Source organism: Crocodylus siamensis, chromosome 1 (assembly GCF_052110815.1).
Source record: "Crocodylus siamensis isolate JL-2025a chromosome 1, ASM5211081v1, whole genome shotgun sequence".
NCBI lineage: Eukaryota > Metazoa > Chordata > Crocodylia > Crocodylidae > Crocodylus > Crocodylus siamensis.
Window position 1 is genome coordinate 394431884 of NC_143395.1, and position 21799 is coordinate 394453682.

General features: G+C 44.2%; 1 protein-coding gene across 1 annotated transcript in view; it reads right to left on the minus strand.

The window, feature by feature from the left end:
* The window catches only part of CEP126 (centrosomal protein 126), a 53652-nt gene extending 31853 nt beyond the window's left edge, over window positions 1-21799 (minus strand). Inside the window, exons 1-6 of the mRNA XM_090053340.1 lie at window positions 21700-21799; window positions 20970-21534; window positions 19397-19516; window positions 10098-10243; window positions 7568-7673; window positions 4854-5046 (exon numbers count right to left, since the gene is read on the minus strand). Of these exons, the coding sequence (XP_089909466.1) occupies window positions 4854-5046; window positions 7568-7673; window positions 10098-10243; window positions 19397-19516; window positions 20970-21534; window positions 21700-21799 (1230 nt within the window). The remainder of the gene's footprint in view (window positions 1-4853; window positions 5047-7567; window positions 7674-10097; window positions 10244-19396; window positions 19517-20969; window positions 21535-21699) is intronic.

Here is a 21799-nt window from a genome sequence, read left to right on the forward strand (position 1 = left end):
TCATCTCCGTTCCAAAGTGGGGGCACTCTCACCCCAGCCTTATGGGCAAATGCGTACCTCCAAACCTCCCCTTTAGCACGCCCCAAGCCTTGCAGCTGTCCCGTGGGACGTTGTCTGGTCCCCGGCCCCTTGGGTGCTCTCCCTCTGGCACCCTGGACTCGTCACCCGCCTAGCACCCCTGGGCTGGGCTCTTACCCACCGGCCTATTACCAATGCCCTTGGGTCTCCCTAGCTCCTCTAGCCCCTCTTGGGGGTCTCTGCCGTGCTCTCCGTGCTTGCGGCCCCTCTCGGGGTCTCGGACCACGCTCTCTGCGCCTCCCACCCACTCTGGGGCCTCGCCCTCTCTGGGGCCTGTACCGCCCTCTCTGGGGACTGTACCGCCCTCTCTGGGGACTGTACTGCCCTCTCTGCGCTGCGCCCTCTCTGGGGCCTCGCCCTCTCTGGGGCCTGTACCGCGCTCCTCGCGCTGCGCCCTCTCTGGGGCCTCGCCCTCTCTAGGGCCTGTACTGCGCTCCTCGCACTGCGCCCTCTCTGGGGCCTCGCCCTCTCTGGGGCCTGTACCGTGCTCTCGGCGCTGCGCCCTCTCTGGGGCCTCGCCCTCTCTGGGGCCTGTACCGCGCTCTTGGCGCTGCACCCTCTCTGGGGCCTCGCCCACTCTGGGGCCTGTACCGCACTCTCGGCGCTGCACCCTCTCTGGGGCCTTGCCCACTCTGGGGCCTGTACCGCGCTCCTCGCACCTCGCCCTCTCTGGGGCCTCGCCCTCTCTGGGGCCTGTACCGCGCTCCTCGTGCTGCGCCCTCTCTGGGGCCTGTACCGCGCTCCTCGCGCTGCGCGTTTCCCGCGCTTGGGGCTCAGGTGGCCGTAGCCGTGCCTGGCCCCCTTGACCCTTTCTTGAGTCGCTTGCCCCACTGGGCAAAGTGCCGCCCTTACGGGCTGGGGTCCAAACCCCGTACACCGCGCCACTCTGGCACAAACAGTTGTGCCCCGCTGGCACTGTGCCCCTACTGGGCACCCGGAACCCCCCCAAGCTGTTGGGGGGCCCCGCTGAGGCCTCCTCACTCCCCTACAGCCTCACCCGGTCCTCCGGTTAACCATAACTCAAGCCAAGCCCGAATGGCTGTAACAAAACCAACAAAAGAGCCTACCCGCTCATAATGTAAACTCTCAGCCCCTCTCAGGCTCCCAACCCTACCTCTTATCAGGGTGTTCTTGTCCCTAGCATCATCACAGCCGGTCAGTAAGGTAAGGCTGCAACTACCAACTCTGGCCGCTCAGCTCAGCCACAGAGCTCCTGCTCCTGCGGCATCCAGAAGGGTACTGCTAGCTAGGCTTTGGCCTAGCTGTTTATAAGGGCCTGGCCCTGCCCCCTCCTAGCCACATGACCTGCCTGGTTGCCCTAGCAACCCCCATCTGTGTTGCTCGGGGCACTTCAGCAGCCCTATTCCTCCTGCTAGTAGCAGGCACCCTAGTGCCCTGCTACAAAGACATTTTCCACTTTCAAGATTTTAAAAAAATATTTTGCCAAAAAAGCAGAAACATTTTTTTTGGATCAAAAATTAAAAAAAAAATGTGTTTGGTTTTGGCCAAGCAATCAAACAATTGTCTTCTGATAAAACTCTACTATTTTTTTAGTCACATTCTTAGACAGAACTAAAACATTTTAACTGAAACTCTTTAAAAAGTTAGGAGTGAAGCAGCCATCAATCATGGAAAAATTGAAGTCAAAGTTAAAATTTGGGAAGGTTAAAAGAAATTCGGGATAGACTTTCATGATGAAAAGTATTAAGCAACCTTAGCTATCAACTCGACTTTTCAAATATCTAGATGGAGAAAGGAGATAAGAGAGCCTCTGTTTATGAGTGAAAGTTATCTATACAAGTTTTTTCAAGATATAACATATTTAATGAAGGTTTTTGAAAGACTGCATTTCATTTTATGGTGCAAACACAAAAATTGTTGCAAGAGGCAAAACTAAACATAGATAAATTTCTGTAATGTTATAATCGTGAGAAATGACAGAAAGGTCACTGCAAAATGAACGCTTAATACTGAAACTATACTTATCTTTAAAGATAGGACACAGAGAACAAACAGCGAATCTGATTGTAAGGGCCACATAGAACTTTACTGCCCTATATGAAAGAAAAGAATTTAAGGAATTTTTATAATCCTGTTGGGTCTGTAAAAACTGAAACAAAGAGACTCAAGTAAAAGGATTTTCAATGGTTGGTGAGACAAGCCCTTGATGTTTGCCTTCAGCTTTGTAGAAGCAACTGTTGGATGCAATGACTTTGACTGATCTGAGGAACATATAGTAACAAGCTTATTAAAGGCCGCTTATAGAAGTTTTGTACACAATAATATTAGATATGGTTTCTTAATGTTTTACTTTCATGTCAATAAATTTGAGAGCCACAATTCATTAAGAGATCAGCATAATCATAGTAACAACTGCCAAAATGTGGGCTGCAAAACAATGAAACTAATTTTTCTGCTGACTTTATCTGAATAGAGTCCCCCATAATACACAATTCTAGAAAGAAACCGCACAAAAATATTGTAAACAATTTCAAATTGCAAATATCTGCCCATTTCACAGAGAAGAATATCAGCGGCCCCTAGTGGTAATAGTCAAATAAATTCTAGAAGAAGAAAGCTAGATTATTTATAGGCCCAACGGTGTTTTAAAAAGTGATACTAGTGATACAATGCAAGACTTTATACCATATCTGTACAATATGTTCTGATATACATTATATTCTTAATGTGTATATATGTCACTTAAGGATGTTCTCGTGAAAATCCATTAAAGGGAACTGGATTTTTTTTGACAAAGTGCAGCACAATATTATTTTCTTACTATGATACATTTAACATTATATTGTTTAGACTTTTATGTTTTAAAATTAAAAGTATTATAGAAAATTATTTTGTATTTTAATAAGAAATTTTACTAGCTCACATCATCATCATTATCTAGGGCAACAGGGGTCAACCTTTTTAGCAAACATACCACAAATTAGCCCCTCACACTTCCATGAAGTGCTGCTCTGCTTTCTGCTTCCTACTGTTTCCTAATCCTGCGTGATCTCCTGCTCTGCTTTCTGCCCTGTACTCCCTACTGCTCTCATTTCTGCTTCCTACCCTATCTGCTGCTGTGCTGCCTTTCCCTTTCCTGATCTGCCACAGGCCACACACAGAGGTTGCCCTGGCCCCTTGTGCCACAGTTTAGCCACCTCTGAGGTAGGGAATGTATCAATGTATCCACATTATTACAGAATCTACTGCAAGGAGAACACTAAAAAAAAGTAATTCCAATTAAAGAGATTATTTTCCTCATATAGAATGTTCTCAAACCTCTGCTGAACACCTGCGTGAGGGCTATAAAGCTAGAACTGTGTGTTTCTCTAAGCATCAGTATCAGAGACTTCAAAATATATTTGGCTGTACCTACTACTTCACAAGTCACCTGTGCAGATCTGTCAAGGGGCAACATACATACTAATACACTTGGCACTGACTAATGGATATGCTGGAGGGTAGGGCTAGGATTCAGAGAGATCTTGACAAATTGGAGGACTGGACCAAAAGAAATCTCAAGAAGTTTAATAAGGACAAGTGCCAAGTCCTGTACTTGGGATGAAACAATCCCATGCACCAGTACAGGCTGGGGACCGACTAGCTAAGCAGCAGCTCTGCAGAAAAGGACAATAAGCTGAATATGAGCCAACAGTGTGTCTTTGTTGCAAAGAAGGCTAACGGCATAGTGGACTGCACTAATAGAATCATTGCCCACAGATTGAAGGAAGTGATTTTTTTCCCTCTATTCTGTACTGGTGAGGCCACATCTGGAGTACTGTGTTCAGTTTTGGGCCCCTCACTGCAGAAGGGATATGGACAAAATTGGACAGAGTCCAGCAGAGGGCAATGAAAATGGAAAAGGGGCTGTGGCATATGATTTCTGAGGAGAGGCTGAGGGAGCTGGGCTTACTTAGTTTGGCAAAGAGAAGACTAAGGGAGGATTTAATAGCAACCTTCAATTACCTGATGGGTGGTTCCAAAGAGGATGGAGTTAGACTGTTCTTAGTGGTGGCAGATAATAAAGAAGTAGCAATGGTCTCAAGTTGCAGCAAGGGAAGTTTAGGTTAGATATCAGGAAGAGCTTTCTCATTAGAAAGATACTAAAGCACTGGAACAGGTTACCCAGAGAGGTGGTGGAATCTCTATCCTAAAGGTTTTTAGGACCTAGCTAGACAAAGGCTTGAGTGGGATGATATAATTGGCGATGGTCCTGCTTTGGACTAGATGACCTTCTTAGGCGCCTTGCAACCTTCATTTTCTGTGATTCTTGGAAACCAAAATATGCGGTAACATTTTAGCAAAGAGCTACAAGTGATAAGTGGAAGAGTCATGGTCCTGGTATCACTGGTCAAGGGCCATATCAGGAATACACTGCTTTTGAAGACAACATGTATGAGCCCAAAGCAAGCAGACCATTTCTACAAATTCTGAGAGACAAAAAAAAGGACACAAAAATGCTATTTTGTATCATACAAAGTCTTTGGACTTCAAGTCAATGCCTACAATCTTCATAGTCATTTTTAAATAAATAAGAACTTGTATCTATTTTTTTGGAATACAAAGAAGACCTTAGGTATGAAATATAGCATAAGTATATAGTGTTTTAATAACACACTGGTTTGAACTGCGTTACTTAGTGAGTCTTGGACACTGCAGGTGCCGACATCAGTCAGAGGATCTGAGTAAAGTAATAGCTATACCTCTTGGACTTTTCATTAAACTTACGACACTTCAGAAACATTATTTAGAAACTACATATTAAAACATCATACCTCCAAGTTGCTGAGATGCTGTTCTTCAAGGAATTGTTGCTTTTCTTCCAGATTTTGCTGGAAGAGAAGTTGGGTACTATCTAGATTTGTTCTACTGTTTTCCTGTTTTGCTTTATCACTGCTAATGCATGCCGAGGTCTGTTTCTGATGCAAATAATCATTTCTAGATGAAACTGAGGGAGAGTCTGTTGTTCTTGAGGTAGAAAAAAAATATAATTCTTACTTTTTGCATGATTTATAAGTATTTTTGAGCAACTATGCATTTTCAAAAATGTTTATTTTTTTAAAATAAAAATATGCAGATATCAGAGCAAAAATGTAATACCTGGCAAATAAAGTCAGGGGTTAAAGTATATGTTTTACAATTAAGTATTCAGATTGTTCTTTCCACAGGGCCCCTGCTTCATCCCCTGCACAGGCTGGACCTACATAGCGGGATACGTCAAGGTTCAGGGCTCCCCAGGAGAGTGTTAGGACTAACTGGCATAAATTGCTAAAAGACTGCTTTAAATTAGACAAAAGAAAAAACTTTACAACTCAAGTGTCCAGGGTCTGAACCAGACACCCCCAAAAGTGATACAAAACACCTACTTTGGATATCTTCAAAAATGCCTGAATGCTCACCTTACTGGGGTCATCTGACGCCAGCAGTCCTTCCTATACAAGCACAGTGGGGTGGACCTGATGATCTCAAGAGGTTCCTTCCAGCCCCTAACATCTATGAATTTATATAGTGAAGACTATAGGACTCTGATACAATTTTTGCAAATTCTGAAAGATGAATAATGAATTAAGGAAGGAGTACAGGAAGTTTTTAAGAAAGTTTACTTCTGCCTGGAGAATTGCGGATTCTATCCCTCCATTTGCCATAGAGTTTCTCTGCAATGTTAATCAAGTCACTTAAACCAAATCTTTCTGAGGTTTTCTCTAATTATGTATTTATCATTTTCTAGGATAAACCAAGATGCTAAACTCAGATTTACAGATGTGTTGAGTCCTCACATCTGCAACTGAAGTAAATTGAACAATGGTGTACTATATAATGCAAAGTACTCTGAAAAATTAGGTTGTAGGGAATACAAAATTAGTGGATGCATTCACTTTCAAATTAGTTAACATTGGAGGCAGCACAGGACCCCAAGGCTTGATGTTGGTGCACAGGATTCAATCTTGGAACTGGCTCTGTGTCCCTCCTCTGACCCGCAAGACCAAAAAGTTTAACACCACTGTATATATCCACAAACCTCACAAAAGCTTTGTGAAAATAAATTTATGACATACCTAGATACTATAAGGATGAGAGTCTTTGCAGAAGCGTATGAAAAATTAATAATGCTATCTTCAGAGCACAGTTAGATAACAAATAGTAAATAAGTCATGGAGCCACACTAAACAACAAAGAAACAACAAAATATAGAATAGTTGCTCAAGAAGTGAATATTGTCCAATCTGTGGACTGGAAGCGGCATGGCTTTGTGGAAAAAACAAACAAACGCATGAACCTATCATTAAAAACTGCATCACAATGCATCTAAAAGAGAAGCAGTAAAGTACCTGGTTAAAATTTACTATTAAATAAATAGAGGGCTGTGTGGCCTAGAGAACTATGGCACTGGGACAGATTAGAACAACCTGAAGGGTAGCGATAGGATTCAGAGTGACCTAGAAAAATTGGAGAATTGGGCCAAAAGAAATCTGCAAAGTCCTGGACTTAGGACAAAAGAATCCCACGCGCTGGTAAAGGCTTGGGACCAACTGATTAAGCAGCAGCTCTGTAGAAAAAGACCTTGGGGTTACAGTGGACAGTAAGCTTGATATGAGTCAGCAGCGTGACTTTGTTGCCAAGAAGGCTAACAGCATACTGGATTGCATTAGTAGGAACATTGCCAGCAGATCGATGGAAGTAATTAGTCTGCAATATTCTGTACTGGCAAGGCCACATCTGGAGTACTGTATCCAGTTTTGGGCTCCCCACTACAGAAAGGATGTGGACAACTTGGAGAAAGTCCAGCGAAGGGCAACAAAAAATGGTTCGGAGGCTGGGGCACATGACTTCTAAGAGGCTGAGGAAACTTAGTCCGCAGAAGAATAGACTAAGGGGGGATTTAATAGCAACTTTCAACTATCTGATCAATGGTTTCAAAGAGGATGGAGTTAGATTGCTTTCAGAGGTGGCAGATGACAGAAAAAGCAGCTATGGTCTTAAGTTGCAGGAAGGGAAGTTTAGGTTGGATATTAGGAAAAACTCTCTCACTAGGAGAGTGGTAAAGCACTGGAACAAGTTACCTAGAGAGGTGGTGGAATCTCCATCCTTGGATATTTTTAAGGACCAGCTCAACAAAGCCCTGGCTGGAGTGATCTAGTTGGGGATGGTCCTGCTTTGAGCAGGGGGTTGGACCCCCTGAGGTCCTTTCTGACCCTAATTTTCTATGATGCTTTGATTTTAACCTCTCATTTATAGTAGCACTGAGCGAGCCTCAGGCTTCACCAGGGTTAGGGAAGTGGAAAGGTTAGTCTTCTCTTCTCTGCTTTGTGCTAAATGCACTGTAAAAACGAATCTGCGGAAAAAGCATTTTACATTTTGTAAAACTGCACTATTGGGCACTAAATAAAGTTCCACAATTAGAAAAAGGAGTATTCAACCATTTGCTATTTGTTGTATGTATCAAACAACTCTAAATAATTTAATCAAAAGAACAAACATAAATGCTTACCTGCAGTTAGTCTTTCCCCTAATAGGCAAGTAAAATCCTGATGTTAAAACTGATCCTTTAATTTGTTCCAGGGCTTCCTCTAATTGAGGAACTGGTTTTCTCTTCACTAGATAGATTAAAGGAAAATACATTATGTTTTGTAAAATTCTTTGTAGACTTATGCCAAAAATGCTTCTTTTTGGCGGCAGGGAAGAGAGAAAGACAGAGGGAAAGAAAAAGGGCGGGGGAGGGTATGCGTAACTTAAATAAGATTAAGTCACAATTAATAGAAGTGGTTTCATCTCCAGAGATGCTGAAGTGTCCATCGGGACACTTCTATTTAGGTACCTATCTGTGAATTCAGAAACCTTATCAGAGAGACACCTTTGAGCTTTGGCATTTGTCTTTAGTCTAAATTACTGAAGACAATTACTAAAACCAGTTAATTTTGAAATGATATCACACCTTTCTTTGATTTATATCAGATACATTATCATGTGAGCTTATGAATTACCTCTTTTGAGTATTTTCAAAGAGGTATACTGTAGTTTTCTGCCTACATCAGGAATAGAAGGGCAGCAAAATCAGTAGCTTTACAAAGCCAGTACGTCACCCCTTATGCAAGTGGACAGGAAGGGAGTGAAACAGTTGTATTCAGACTGGCCTCCATAAAACACTATGCAGAGCAGCTCTGGGATCACTGATTATCAACCTTACAGTCTACTCCAGGGGTGGGCAAAATTTGGCCCACTGAATCGGGCCCATGAGTCATTCTATCTGGCCCGCAGGGCCACTAAAAATTTTATAATTAAATTAATATTTATCTGCTCTTGGTTCCCGTCAAAAATGACAGAAGCCAGGGGCAGTAGGACCTAGGGGAAGCCATGGTGGGCTCCTGCAACAGTAGGAGCTTCTGGCTTGGGACCATGTGGCTGCGCCCTGTTGGAAACTCAGGTAAGTAGGGGGGTGGGAAGGGCCGAAGAGGACCCTGGGGAAAAGCTGAGTGTTTGGAAAAGAGGCTATAGCGGGAGAGGAGCCGCTCTCCCCCACACTCAGCACCACTTGTAACCCGCTCCCACCGCGAGCCTGGGCCCCATGCTGGCTTCAGGCTCGCCCATCGGGGCTGCACGTGGTGGCAGCAGCTGCAGCCCCCCGCTTGCTGCACCGGGCTGCAACCTCTTGCATCCACCTGGGGCTGCCTGTGTAGGACAGCCCTGTGCGTGGTGCAAGTGACTGCATCATGGAGCGTGGGCCACGAGGCAGGAGAAGGGCTGCTTTTCCCTGAGCTAGTGTCACCAGGGTCCAGAGCAGGGCAGCAGGGGTACAGGGTCCCAGCCAGCAGGGGCTCTATGGAGCTGGGCCAGCTCCCCACTGTCCCTGCTAGTTCAGCCCAACTTGACTCCACAGACCCCTGCCAGCCATGTGCCCTGCTCTGGGCCCCACCAGTGCTGGCCCTGGGACATTGGTCCCAAGATGGTGACCAGAGAGTAGGGCATCTGTGAAGGGGAGGGGATACCCATACGGCCCTCGACAGTTTGCCAAAACTGGGTAAGTGGCCCTCTGCCCAAAATAATTGCCCACCCCTGGTCTACTCCCACGTCAGAGCAGTGGGAGATCAGCATAGGGTTTGTGGTTTGCTGTACCGCTTCATATTCTAGACTCATGGCAAAGTTATGATCCCAAAAACACTATCATCCTGTTTTGTTCTTCTTTAACATCTGATCTTAAAGTCAGAAACATAACCTCATACTTGGAGCTGTTGCATGTGTGACAACAAACCTGCGAAGAGTATCTAAGCAATATACCATAGAGTTTCAGTCTTGGAAAATTGACTGGAAATCAGACTTGGATGAAGCTGTCATACATCCCTGCCAATATGTATTAGTTCCAACTATGAAGGAGAGCTGAAGAGACCTTTACTTTTCAGTGATTAGAGAACAGCTAATAGTGCTATATAATTCATAAAAATATGTAATACATTAAATTATTAGACTTCCTTTAAACTTTCTTCTTTTGACTAGAAAATATTAATTTCTACAAGTTCAAAATTCAGGTATTTTTATATGAATATCTTTACAATATTCTAACCTCTTTGGGATTTCTCTGATGCACAAGGCATGTTTATGAAAGCACAATAGCATGAACAGTAGGCATGTTGGAATAGCAACTGTGTAAGAAGGGAAAAAAAAGAAGCAAACTACAGCACATTCCTGAAGTCGCATTACATACTATAATTGGAAAATAACAGACTATTTCATAGCAGAATAGGTATTTAGAAAATAGAAAATGAACATTAGAAAGTGCTGTCCCCACCCTCTTTTCTGATCATTTTATATTACATATATTGAGTTCAAGTCTCTTCTTGTTTATATCTCCTTCTCTTTAATAATGATGACCTTACTTCACTTGCATGGAGTTACTAATTTTTTTGAGGGGGGGAAGGGAAGGGGAGGATAAGGGAGGGGTTCAATAAGTTAAATAAGCTGATAAGTACATGCAGCACAAGCTTTCATTACATCCTGGGGGCAGGGAAAGGAAAGGATTTCCAAACCTATTTTCTCATGCTGAGGAAAAGGGAATTGAGCACGTTGGAACTTTTCAGTTGCTTCCTGATGTTTCAGTTTCCTTTGCTGCAGTACTCGTTCTCTAAATCTTAGTTCCTTTTCTTCTTTTTGTTTCCATTTTTCTTCAAGTGCTCTATATTTAAAAAGGAAGAGCAAATGATACCTTGTGATTTGAATAAAAATATGTATCACACAGGCATTATTATGCTGAAAAAAGTGTTTATTATTTTTCTAATATAACACAGATATATAGTTTAGTTAAAAAGCTTACAACTCTTTCTCCCTCTCTCCTCTCCTTCCCTTCCCCTCCCCCTGCCTTCTGTGTTAGTGCCATAAATAGCATTGTAACTGGAACATTAGGATTCACTTCAACATTTTTTTTGAAATTGGACAATCTGCAAGTAATAAACAGGGGCATACTATATTTTTAATGTCTTATTTTTCATCAGACATAATACAGGGAAAACAAGGATATAGGGACTTCCAAGCAGATCGGATTTGTATCCCGTCTCCAAAATAGGCTTGTACCAGATGCTTCATGTTGTGGTGTAAAGCCCACATAAGTGGCAATGCAGTAGAAACAGGAAATGAACCTGCTACAGAGAATTGCCATTTATTAGTTGTAAAAATGAAAATTGTGTGAAAAAAACTATTATTCAGAAATTTCAAAAATTCAGGAACTGGTTTCTGGTGGAATCGACAAGTAATTATTCCACAACTTGCTGGAGAAAGACGGGATGGTCAAAATAATTTACCATACAGCTATAAGTAACTGCTTTATAGCTGTACAATAAAGACATTGAGCAAAAAAGAGACCACTTGCATGGAAGCTGCCTGATATGAAAGGTAGAATTAGTTGGTATCAGCAGGGTGAAGGTCTGCATTCCTGTTTTAAGTTTTATCAGCAAAATGTTCCTTCTCTTGGCACAGCCTTGCATCCATTTACACTCTGTCTTCTTGCCTCTTGTTGCTAGCTCTTGCTGACAAAATTAACTGAGGCCCCCAAAGACTGAAGCACTTCAGCACAATTCTGTCAGCCCAATGCCTGTGCAGATACAGAAATACTTGTACTAGTATAAGCAGTTTTGTAGCAACAAACCCTCAGTACAACTCCCCCTAAGTAGGGACACCTCTGGTTGAATTTTTTAACTCTACTGCACCAGACAAGAGTCACTGGAAGCCTATCTTCTATATGACATCCTCAGCAAGTCCTGGAGAAAGTATATTTAAAAGTTACTGCCACAAGTATACCTGTAACAGTATAGCTCCAAGTCTAGGAGCTGGGAGAATGGGGTAGGAGTAGACTCCCAAATGTCTTTGGGCTGTGGATAGGGAAACATGCAGACACAGTTAAAGATGCATTTGCTGGCAATGCAAAGCCCATGGAGATCATGGGATGTAGCAGGGGCAATGATTAATGTTGGCCAAATGAGAAAAATTAAACAAGCTTACCAGAACAAAAAGGACTAGTACACATCACCAGTGGTACTCCTCCCCAACACCTACACCCATTATGACAGCTCAGTACCACATCTTACTGCCTTGATATCAATCTTCACCTCTCAAAAATTAAATGAAGGACACCCTGGAATTGATGGCTAAGAAAGACATGGATGCTAGTGCTGAGCCAACTGAAAGCCAAGTGTAGTTTAACAGAACTGCTCCATTAATGAGGACCCTTTTGTTTACTCTATTCTCTTTATGGGATAACTTTCCAGAAGCATCCAAGCCAGCCTTTAAGCTCCCATCTCAAAATGGCTACAGATCAGCTGTAGAGACAAAGACATTTTGCTTTAAAATACCTGTAAATAGCTATTTTATGTTAAGAGGCTGAAATATCTGTAATATGTAATAGTCAAAATTGAAAGACAGCCAATACAAATTCCCAAATACACTTTATTACAGAAAATACTGATTTTAACTACTGGAGATACAACATATAATGAAAACAAGAGACCACCACTACAGATATGAAAGTACGTGTGCATGATTTTCAAAACATAATTTTAAAGAAAATGCTTGTGTTTAACTAACACAAAGTGACCAACAGAAAAAATGCATAGAAAATATATTGTAAATAGATTTCATGTAGATAGATTTAATTCAAGTCTCAGGATACAACGAACACATACTACTTGCATTGCTGAGGTCACATTCAGGAAAGTCAGAAACAGCATGTGGTAAATTAAGGATCTGGACTGTCTTAATACAGTTACAGGGATCCTGCACTGGTTGAAGAGAAGTCAGATGATTTTCGCATGAACAGCTTTTCTGTCTTCAACACAATTTCACTGGACTTTTCCAACAAACAGCATTGTATCTTTGAGTACTTTAGGCAGAACTGCCTTGTTTCTTCTGTTGTGAGAAGATGAAAGGGGTGACATGCTATTTGCTTTTGTTCATCTAAGTGGCAGTTTTCTAGCCATCTACCTGGCTGTTTTTGGCCCCACTTTATGCTTTGGATGCTTAATCCTGCATGTGTAGACTGGCTGTAAACTGAATGTGTACAGGTGTACATATACAGCCTAGGTACACACATGCCTGAGCACAAGTCATTGAAAAAATGATCAAGGGAGGAGGAGAAAAGTAACATTTCTATGTTTGGGCCCCAGTGTTTTAGCCTACGTATCCCTGAACTACATAGATAACATTTTCATCATCTTCAGTTAGCAGCCAGAATCACTTATTGATTTACACCGCAGACTTAACAACTACTACTCTTCAATCAAATTCTCTGGAATACTCCTGCACTACCATCAACTTTCTAGAAGCCACAGTCTATATCCAGGAGGGCATCCTACATAGAAAACCCATAGACTACCACACTTACTTCCACCAGCAATCAGCCTAAACACAGCAAAAAAAGGGGTGATTTACAGTCAGGCCCTCAGACACCACCACGCCTGCTCTCAGGAGAATACCCAGGATATTCATCTTGCCAGATTGAAAACTCTCTTTACCGAGAGCATGAACACGCTAGAATAGAAAGACTGTCTTCGAAAAAGCCACACAGATATCCCACAGCAACCTACAAGATAAAGACTGACTGCACACTGTTGGACTGTCACTTACTATCCCACACTTGAGCCTATAAAAAGAATCAAACTACAACTACAACCTATAACTGTTAAGGACCAGGCCTTAAAACAATATCCCCCATCTCCCTCTCTTGGCCTTCAAACAGCCCTCTAACCGTGCCCAACTTATTATCAGAAGTAAATGCCCTGATCAACAGGCACCTGACAGGACCCAGCTCTTCTTTCAAAATAAATGCAAGACCTGTCAACATACCTCTACTGTCACAACGATCAGTACTCTCCACAACAAAACTGTTGGACTCCATGGATCATGCACATGTTTATGGCAGAATGTGGTATACCTCACTCAGTGCAGCAAATGCCCTCATGGCAACCATGTGGGTAAAAAACCAGACAAATACAATGCAACAGAAAGACCACCAAAGGATCAAAAAGGATTCAGGAAAGAAACACTAAAACACAGGTAGGAGAACTTTTTTCACAAAAACACTCACTGCCTGACATGACCACTTTTGTGCTAAAGCAGTGCTTCCCAAACTTTTCTTCAGCATGACCCCATTTATGGCCTCATTTCTGCAGCATGGCCCATTGCTCCCAACCTACAGCCCCTCCAGTCCCCCAGGGCCAGGGCCCACAGTGCCTTGCCCCAGCCCCAGCCCCAGCCCCAGCAGTGCCTGAGCCCCAGCTACCACCTGTGGGAGGTGACGGCTGGTGCAGCCAGAGAGGAGTGCAGAGCCCAGCTTCCACCCCCCATCCCCTTCCCTCGGGCAGCACCACTGGAGTAGAGCCTGTGTGGGGAAAGATGCAGGCTGCCTGCTGCAGGTTTGGGGCTCCCTGCCTGATGCCCTCCCCCTGGGGGCTCCACAGCCCTGTGGGCAGGACCTGGGAGGGAGTGCTGTGCCGTGCCACCATGACTGCCAAGCTGTGGCACCCCCTGCTCACCCAGCAGTAGTGTGGGCACAACTTTGTGCTGCTGCCACTGATGAGCCTCATCTTGGTGGCCATAATGGTGCAGCACTCTCTCCCACAATGGGTCCCACCCACTGGGCCACAGAAGTGGCTCCTGCTGGGAGCTGGTTTGGCCCAGCTACAGCCCTGCACCCTGCTGCAGCCACAGAAATCTTAGGGGGCATGTTTATTGTGACCTCCTCTGCTGATGTTATGACTCCATTTGGGGTTGCGAGCCAGTTTGGGAACCACTCTGCTAAAAGAAAGCTACTCAACACCCCTACAAGACAAACATGGGAACAGAAATACATTAGCTTATTGGGCTATGGACAGAAATTCAAAAAATTGGAGCCTGAATTGATTCAATCTTTGCAAGTGAACAGACATTCAGGAAATGCAGGCCAGAAGCTGGGGGGCTCCCCAGGGGCAGATAGGGGAAATAAACCTCCTCTCTGGCCCTCTGCCTCAGGGGGCCATGCTGGCTGGTGTCTGGCCATGCCCCTGCCTCTGTCACTGCTGCGGTGAGGGTGGAGCGCCAGGACGACCCTGGCTCAGGTCCATGCTGGTGGGACAAAGAATGGCGAATTTAACTCAAGCTCTGCTGTGTTGTCTTCTCTCCCAGAGGCCTGAGGAAAGGTATTGCAATACCTGAAAGCTTGCCTTTGTCTATCCCAAGCATGCAGTTGGTTCAATAAAAGACATCACCCACAAGACTTCCTGCCTCTTAAAAGAGTGGACACTTAAAAAATCTTGGTGGTTCAGTTAAGTTTTTGGTAACCCTGAGCTGATGCGAGATTTAGTAAAAGTCTGCAGTGCTGTAAGATCAACAAATAAAAGTGCAAAGTAATATTATTATAATATTGCTTCTTTTATTAGCTAGTGTGTATGATGAGGTATGTTTGGTTATCATTTGCCAGAGATCCACCAACCTATGAGAGTAGCTTCTGTTGACTACAGAGTAGACCAGTAATTCTCAACCAGGGTGCCACAAGATACTTTTAAGGGTGCCACACAATATTAGCAATAGTAAGTGTACAAACACCTACATACGATTCATAAGATAAAACCATAGGGCACATCCTCACAAGTGGGAACGTGCATTTCCCCAGGGACAAGAAGCAGCGGCACACCTTGTGCCGCTGCTACTTGTCCTTGGGGAATGCCTACACCATGTACACTCCGGCACACAGCACGTTATCCCAGGTGGGGTAGGGGAGGCTGGGGCCAGCAACTGTGCAGGCCCCAGCAGCCTTATCTGCTGCAGCCACAGTGCTTCTGCAGAAGGGAGCCACCTAGCAGCCGGAGTGTGGCTCCACCTGGCCAGGCTCTGGTTTTGGGTGGCACATATACCACCCTGCTTTTTTTTGGCATGGGTTACTTGACCCCAGGATCTCCCAGGGGCAAGAAAACCACCTATGCTGCAAGGTAGCAATGCAGCGAATGCCTGCATGTGCAGGTCTGTGACACCACATACTGCACATTTGCGCTCATGAGGACACAGCTATAGACTTCAAATAGGAATCCACAGGGTCAGAAACTGTTGTGGTCTTTCTGAGTTCTCTACAACAGGTCCTTCTTTGCAGCACTGTAGCATAGCCACTCATTGCCCAGTCTGTTTTATACATACAGGTATTCCATCCCAAGTGCAGGACTTTTGTGTCCTTTTTGCATCTCATCGGATTGACTGCGGACCATTTCTCCAGTTTATGGTCTCCATTCTGCAGTCTTTGGAGTTTCTATTTTTTAAAATTACTTTGAAGTACACTATGGCACTTCTTTCTTGTATTCCCAGTCAGTGGAATGGAGCAAGGAGGACTCCTTGCTCCTTATTGCTGGTGACGGGCAAAGGCCTATTGCTGCTGTGAGAGTGCTTCCTTACCCAGTCCTTTGAATCATTTTCCTTGAAAACAACACTGATTCAATCAAAAATAAACCCCTGCCTCTGTTTTAAGTGTCAAGAAATGCTGTCATTATGCTTAATTACTCTTATTTAGTTAACTTCTTGTGCCCAAACTGGATGTAGACTCTCGCTCTCAGGTGCGTAATCTAAAATGTATACAAAAATAGGTAAAGTAATATGTCAGATCATCTCCTCTCCCTTGACCCCTGACTGATGGTCATATCACAGATTTCATACTGGCAGAAGTGCATGAGGTAAAGATGGGGAGTTAGTAGAAGAATTTCCTGACTGCTGTTATTTTAACCCAGATTTTCTGTCTACTATAAACAGGTCAGTGGAGCAGTAATTTCTGCAAAAGCTGCTAAAACATTTATAGCAAATTAGAAATTTAAAGCTTTAAGAGGTTTAACAGTTTCACAAACAGTGCCCTGCATAGGCATTAAATAGAATGTATCTGAATTTAAAACAGTGGACTGAGCAGATGGTGGATTTTTTTGCTAGTTAGTTTTATGAAAATAACTGTATGGGCAGTTGACTGGTTTTGCAGTCCTATGTGGACTATACACTTGTTACTACTTGAAAGAATATGAGGGGAAAAGATTGTATCAGTTAATTCTGCATATGCAATATGTATGAAAAGAGTCTGTTTCACAGAATGATATTTTACTCTTTATTAAAGATAATTATCTAGGTCCCACTTTCCCATTGGCTTTAACAAATGTGGATAGGGTTGGTAGGGTTGGCAGGGTCCTGAGCAGATCATCAAGTCCGGCCCCCTGCCGTGGCAGGAAAGAGTACTGGGGTCAAATGACCCCAGCCAGGTGTTCATCCAGCCTCCTCTTAAAGACCCGCAAGGTAGGAGCCAGCACCACTTCTCTTGGAAGTTGGTTCCAGATCCTAGCCATCCTGACTGTGAAGTAGCGCCTCCTGATATCTAGCCTAAATCTACCCTCTGCCAGTTTGTGACTGTTATTTTTTGTCACTCCTGGTAGTGCTCGGGGGAACAGGGACTCTCCCAATCCCTGCTGGTCCCCCCTAACTAGTTTGTAAATGGCAACTAGATCCCTCCTAAGCCTTCTCTTGTGGAGGCTGAACAGGTTCAGGTCCCGTAGCCTCTCCTCGTAGGGCCTGCCCTGCTGACCCCTGATCATGCGGGTGGCCCTCCTCTGAACCCTCTCAATGTTGTCCACATCCCTCCTGAAGTGTGGCGCCCAGAACTAGACACGGTACTCCCAACTGTGGCCTGACCAGTGTTGCATCGAGGGACAGGATCACCTCCTTGGACCTGCTTGAGTTGCATCTGTGGATGCATGACAAGGTATGGTTAGGCTTCCTGACCGTGTCCCCACAGTCGGACCATGTTCATATTGGCCTCAATAATGACTTCAAGATCCTTCTCTGCCTCTGCACTGACGAGAAGGGAGTTCCCCAGTGCAGAGGCAGAGGCATCAGTCCGTTAGTATTTTATGCTTACTTTGCATTGCTATAAGCAATTACAGGGTGCAGGGCAGTCTATTATTTTGTACATTAACATCTAAAAAAAGAATACATTAAATTTTTTTTACAATATTTACCCTTTTATTTCATATAAAGTAATGTTTTGGTAATGAACTTGCCATTGATTTTGTATTAGCATAATTGATCTTTATAATTTGGGGGACATTTATTGGCAGGTTCATGGTGGGGGGAAGGTCAGTAGGGAAAGGGGTGTTGGAGGCCTAAAAATAGCAACAGTCAGGGGAAGGGGCGGGGGGCAAGAAAAGCACAGCCTCAGGGCTGGGAAGAGCAGCTGGTCTTTCCCAGCTCCGAAAATGTACACATTTGGTAGACTGGGCTAACCGTGCTTCATCAGACTTGGTACACTTCCTTTAGTGAATTCGATTAGATCAAGCTGGCCATATTTTGCCTCATCTAACCTTCCTAAATGTATATATAGTTTGGTAGTTAGATCAATCTAAGTATAACAGCTGCACATACTCAATATTACTATGGAGAAGCACAGAAAACAATGTGTGGGCTGCCCTCTTTACATGATTTACTCCTGCCTTTGTGGTGTCATTTTGAAAAACAATAGGAATTGGGACATTCACAAACTTTGAAGGCCTAACAACCTCATGAGCAATCCATGAGTAAATAAATCAATTGTCCAATGAAACAACTGGTAGGAAAGTATTAAGCTGAAACTCAAATAAGCTTCCTAGCCTTGATGTTATTTTCTCCCCATAGGAGGAACACATGGTTTCACAGTTTATTAACACTGAGACATGCTTCTTACCTTTACAATTTGTGGACTACTGGACTAAACAAAGCACATACAGTTTTTTTTCTAGTTATCTGGGGAAGACTTTACACAACACATCACAGTTAAATCATCCAAATACTGTGTCATTCTCAGATCCCAAATAAAGAATTATTCATATATATCATACAAAGATTCTTGTCAAAAAAATAGTATTACTTGAATAATTTATAATCAGATGACATTTCTTAAGGTAACAATCATAATGATATGTTTATGAAAGTGCCTCACAAATATTAACTTAACTGAAATCTAGAATAAATATAAAGACAATCTAGAGACTGTTTTTATATTAGAACATACTATTTCAGGATGAGATGTATGCAATTTATCAAATTACTAAACTGCACAGCTGCAGCAGCAGTACTGTAACAGAAAACTAAATTGGTGTCTCATCTTTCAATTGAGGTTTAGTTTATTATTCTTTCCCAAAGGTCATTGCTCAGATTATCTGTTTGACCACTCACAGCCAGCTCTACTACCTTTGCAATTTTTCTTTACATTTTAAAATATTTGACCTCAAGCATTTACACAATGTGTAATGATGACACTGAAAGAAACTGTGACTGTGTCAAATAACTTTGTGTTCAAGAATACAGCTTATTTTTTGTAAGCTGTATCTACCGTCTCTCTTATGAATTACTGACAGATCTCAGGATTTCACACAGCATCACATAAATCACCTACGCCATTTACTACTGTGGTACTTAAATGACTGATTCAAGATACGTAATTGAAAAATGGTGAAATAGTAGAAAATTTATATGCAACTTTTCAAATATTCTCTCAAGAGGCCTTCATTACTACCTATTTCTGTATAAAAAAGGCTCAATCCTGTATTTGTTGCCTATCCAAAGCTCCCACTCATTGGGAACACAAGGAATCCAAATCAGATCCACAAGACAAAGAATAAATGGTGATAAACAAATTAGCTATTATGGGTTTTTAAAATAATGACCAACCCTGGTGTGTACTCACACAGTTCTTTTTATATTTTGGATGCCCTATAGCAACCAAAATTAATGAACCCTTAAACCCTGGATTCCCTTGGAATGAAGCAGTGCTATTATTTAAGTCCATAGCTTATTAAGATGAGGTTACCTTCTTCTTCTATTTGTCTCTGTAAAATATTTTCGTGCCCTACTTCGATATATTTTTTGATCCTCCCGTAACGCTTGACGCTCTTCTTCTAAATCTCTTCCAAGATGAAACGTTACGGTTCTATTAGTATTTAGTTAAGGAAGTTGTAGCTAAAATCTTGGAAATTCCTAGTCAGTATTCTTACTGTGTACTAGACTGATTAAAAAACAAGCTGTAATTCTCAGGTATAGACTAAAAATAGGATTTTTTCTGTTTGCATGGATTTCATTGAAGGACTGGTGCTTTATTACGTACCTTTTTGAGAAGTAAATTGTATTCATGAGCAACAGAATGCAGATATAGAAAAGGTATTATCACAACGTACATGCATAAAGAGAGTAATTCCATCTCTCAGTTTCTATGACCGTAACAAGTTGCTGGGGTTTACACTTATCATTTAGTTAAAGCGCCCCATGCCACCATTTTGAAGAGCAAAGACACTCAATACATGAGACACCAAGGCTGCTGGAGCTTGCTAATTAGCCCACTGTAGTAGATTTGATTAATCTGCTGTAATTACAGCGTGTCTGAACAGACATCCCACACGTCTACATACACCTTTTACTGTTTAATCTCATCTTTACATTGCAGATAACGAAACACTTGGGTCAGGAATGAAGAGTTTTTCTGAATCTTGTTCACAATACAAACAACAAGAGCAAGGAAACTATAATGTAAAAATCACACACTGTCCTTATGATCCAACACTACAACACAGGTTACATTAAAAATCCCATGACTAGAAAGAGAGATTAGAGTAGGGAAACAAATATAAGCTTTTTAATCAGGCATACTTGGTAGTACCAAACAAGAGCATGCAGCAGCATCGGGACAAGCAAAGGGTACAAAGAGCATATCCTGCCATCTAATCCTGTTCAGAGCTCAGTAACACAAATGCTGAAAAGCCCCAGCACCTGAGCTGCACATCACCGCCACCCCAAGTGGGTACGTATTAGTGGTGCAGCAACAGCAAAGTATTTCTCCAGCACACCCAGCGTAATTCTCAGACCATCGCAGCTACAACCGTCCTCTACAAATCCCAAGGCTTCTTCAGTTCTCTTCCGTACAGACAGTAACTCTGAGAACAAGGTCAGGGGTCTGCAGGGCATGAATCCTCCCAGCAGCATGCTGCGTGCACACACTGCCAGGGCAGGAAGCCGGGTCGCACTGTGAAGATGTGGCCCTCACTGGCCTGGCCCAGTGCTACATCCCTGTGAACTTGGTGCTACCTACAACATGCAATAATATTCCAGCGGGGGAACTGAAAACTCCCTTCGTTTTAAGCAGTAAGGAGCGCAGTGGTGCCCAGGGCCAGATGGACAGCGCCTGCTCTGCCTGGGGGCCGGGTCTGGAGGGTGCCCCGAGTGGGGGTATAGCTTGGTCTGTGGGGGGAAGGGGACTCAGCCTGGCTGCAGCCTGCGCAGGGCTTAGGAGCATCTGTCGGAGGTCGAGCAGAGTCCCTGCCCCGACGACCAGTCCCGTGCATTCACCCGCCCCCCTGGCCTGCTCCATTCTCCCGGCCCGCGGAGGATACGCGTGGGCGGCGGAGGGACCGCAGCGGGCCTCCGCGGCGACGCTCCCGCTGGGCTTCATCACCCGCGAGCGGTTGCCGCCTTCCCTGTCCGCGCTGCCGGCCCGGCGGGCGCCCTGCGGGCGCAGGCCCCTGCCCCGGCCGCAGCCTCCACCGCCATCCCGGCAACCGGCGACGCCGCTGCCCTCGCAACGGGAACCAGGGGCGGGGCCTGGGGCCCGGCGGGGCAGCCGCGCATGCGCAATGGGGCGGCGGCCAAGTGCTGGGCGCGGGGCGCCTGCCTGGAGCAGTGCCGGGGACAGAGGGAGCAGCGGGCGCGGGGAGCAGCAGATTAAGCGGGGAGGGGAGTGGGAGCGGTAGCTCCCCGGAAAGGTGGATCTAATCCTCTCTTGAACCTCTTGCGACCCTAGGAGCCCCCGGGGATCCTGGCTGCCGCGTCTTGATTGGCATGGATAGGGAGCCGTGTCTGCGGGCTTTGGGTGCAGAGGAATGCGAGGTGAACCGCCGCTGCCATAGCTCCATCCTTTAGGGACAGGCCTGTTTGCTACTTTCATGGGATTGTGCACCCCTGAAAGGCCACAGAGAAAATAACTAGGGACAAATAAAAAAAAGAAGACAGGGGTTGGGAGCAAGGTTGCAGTTTCAGAACCAGGGATCCAGAAAGGGACCCGGAGCAGAGCGCACTGTCCAGCACCCACTGCCCCCTGAAAGAGACAAAGGAGCCTGCACACACCTGCTAGCAAAACTCCTCTTGGAGATGTGTGCGAAGGAGTGGGAGGAAAGCAGATAGCCTCACACTCATCCAGGTTCCCCATGGTCAGAGCCTCCTTCAT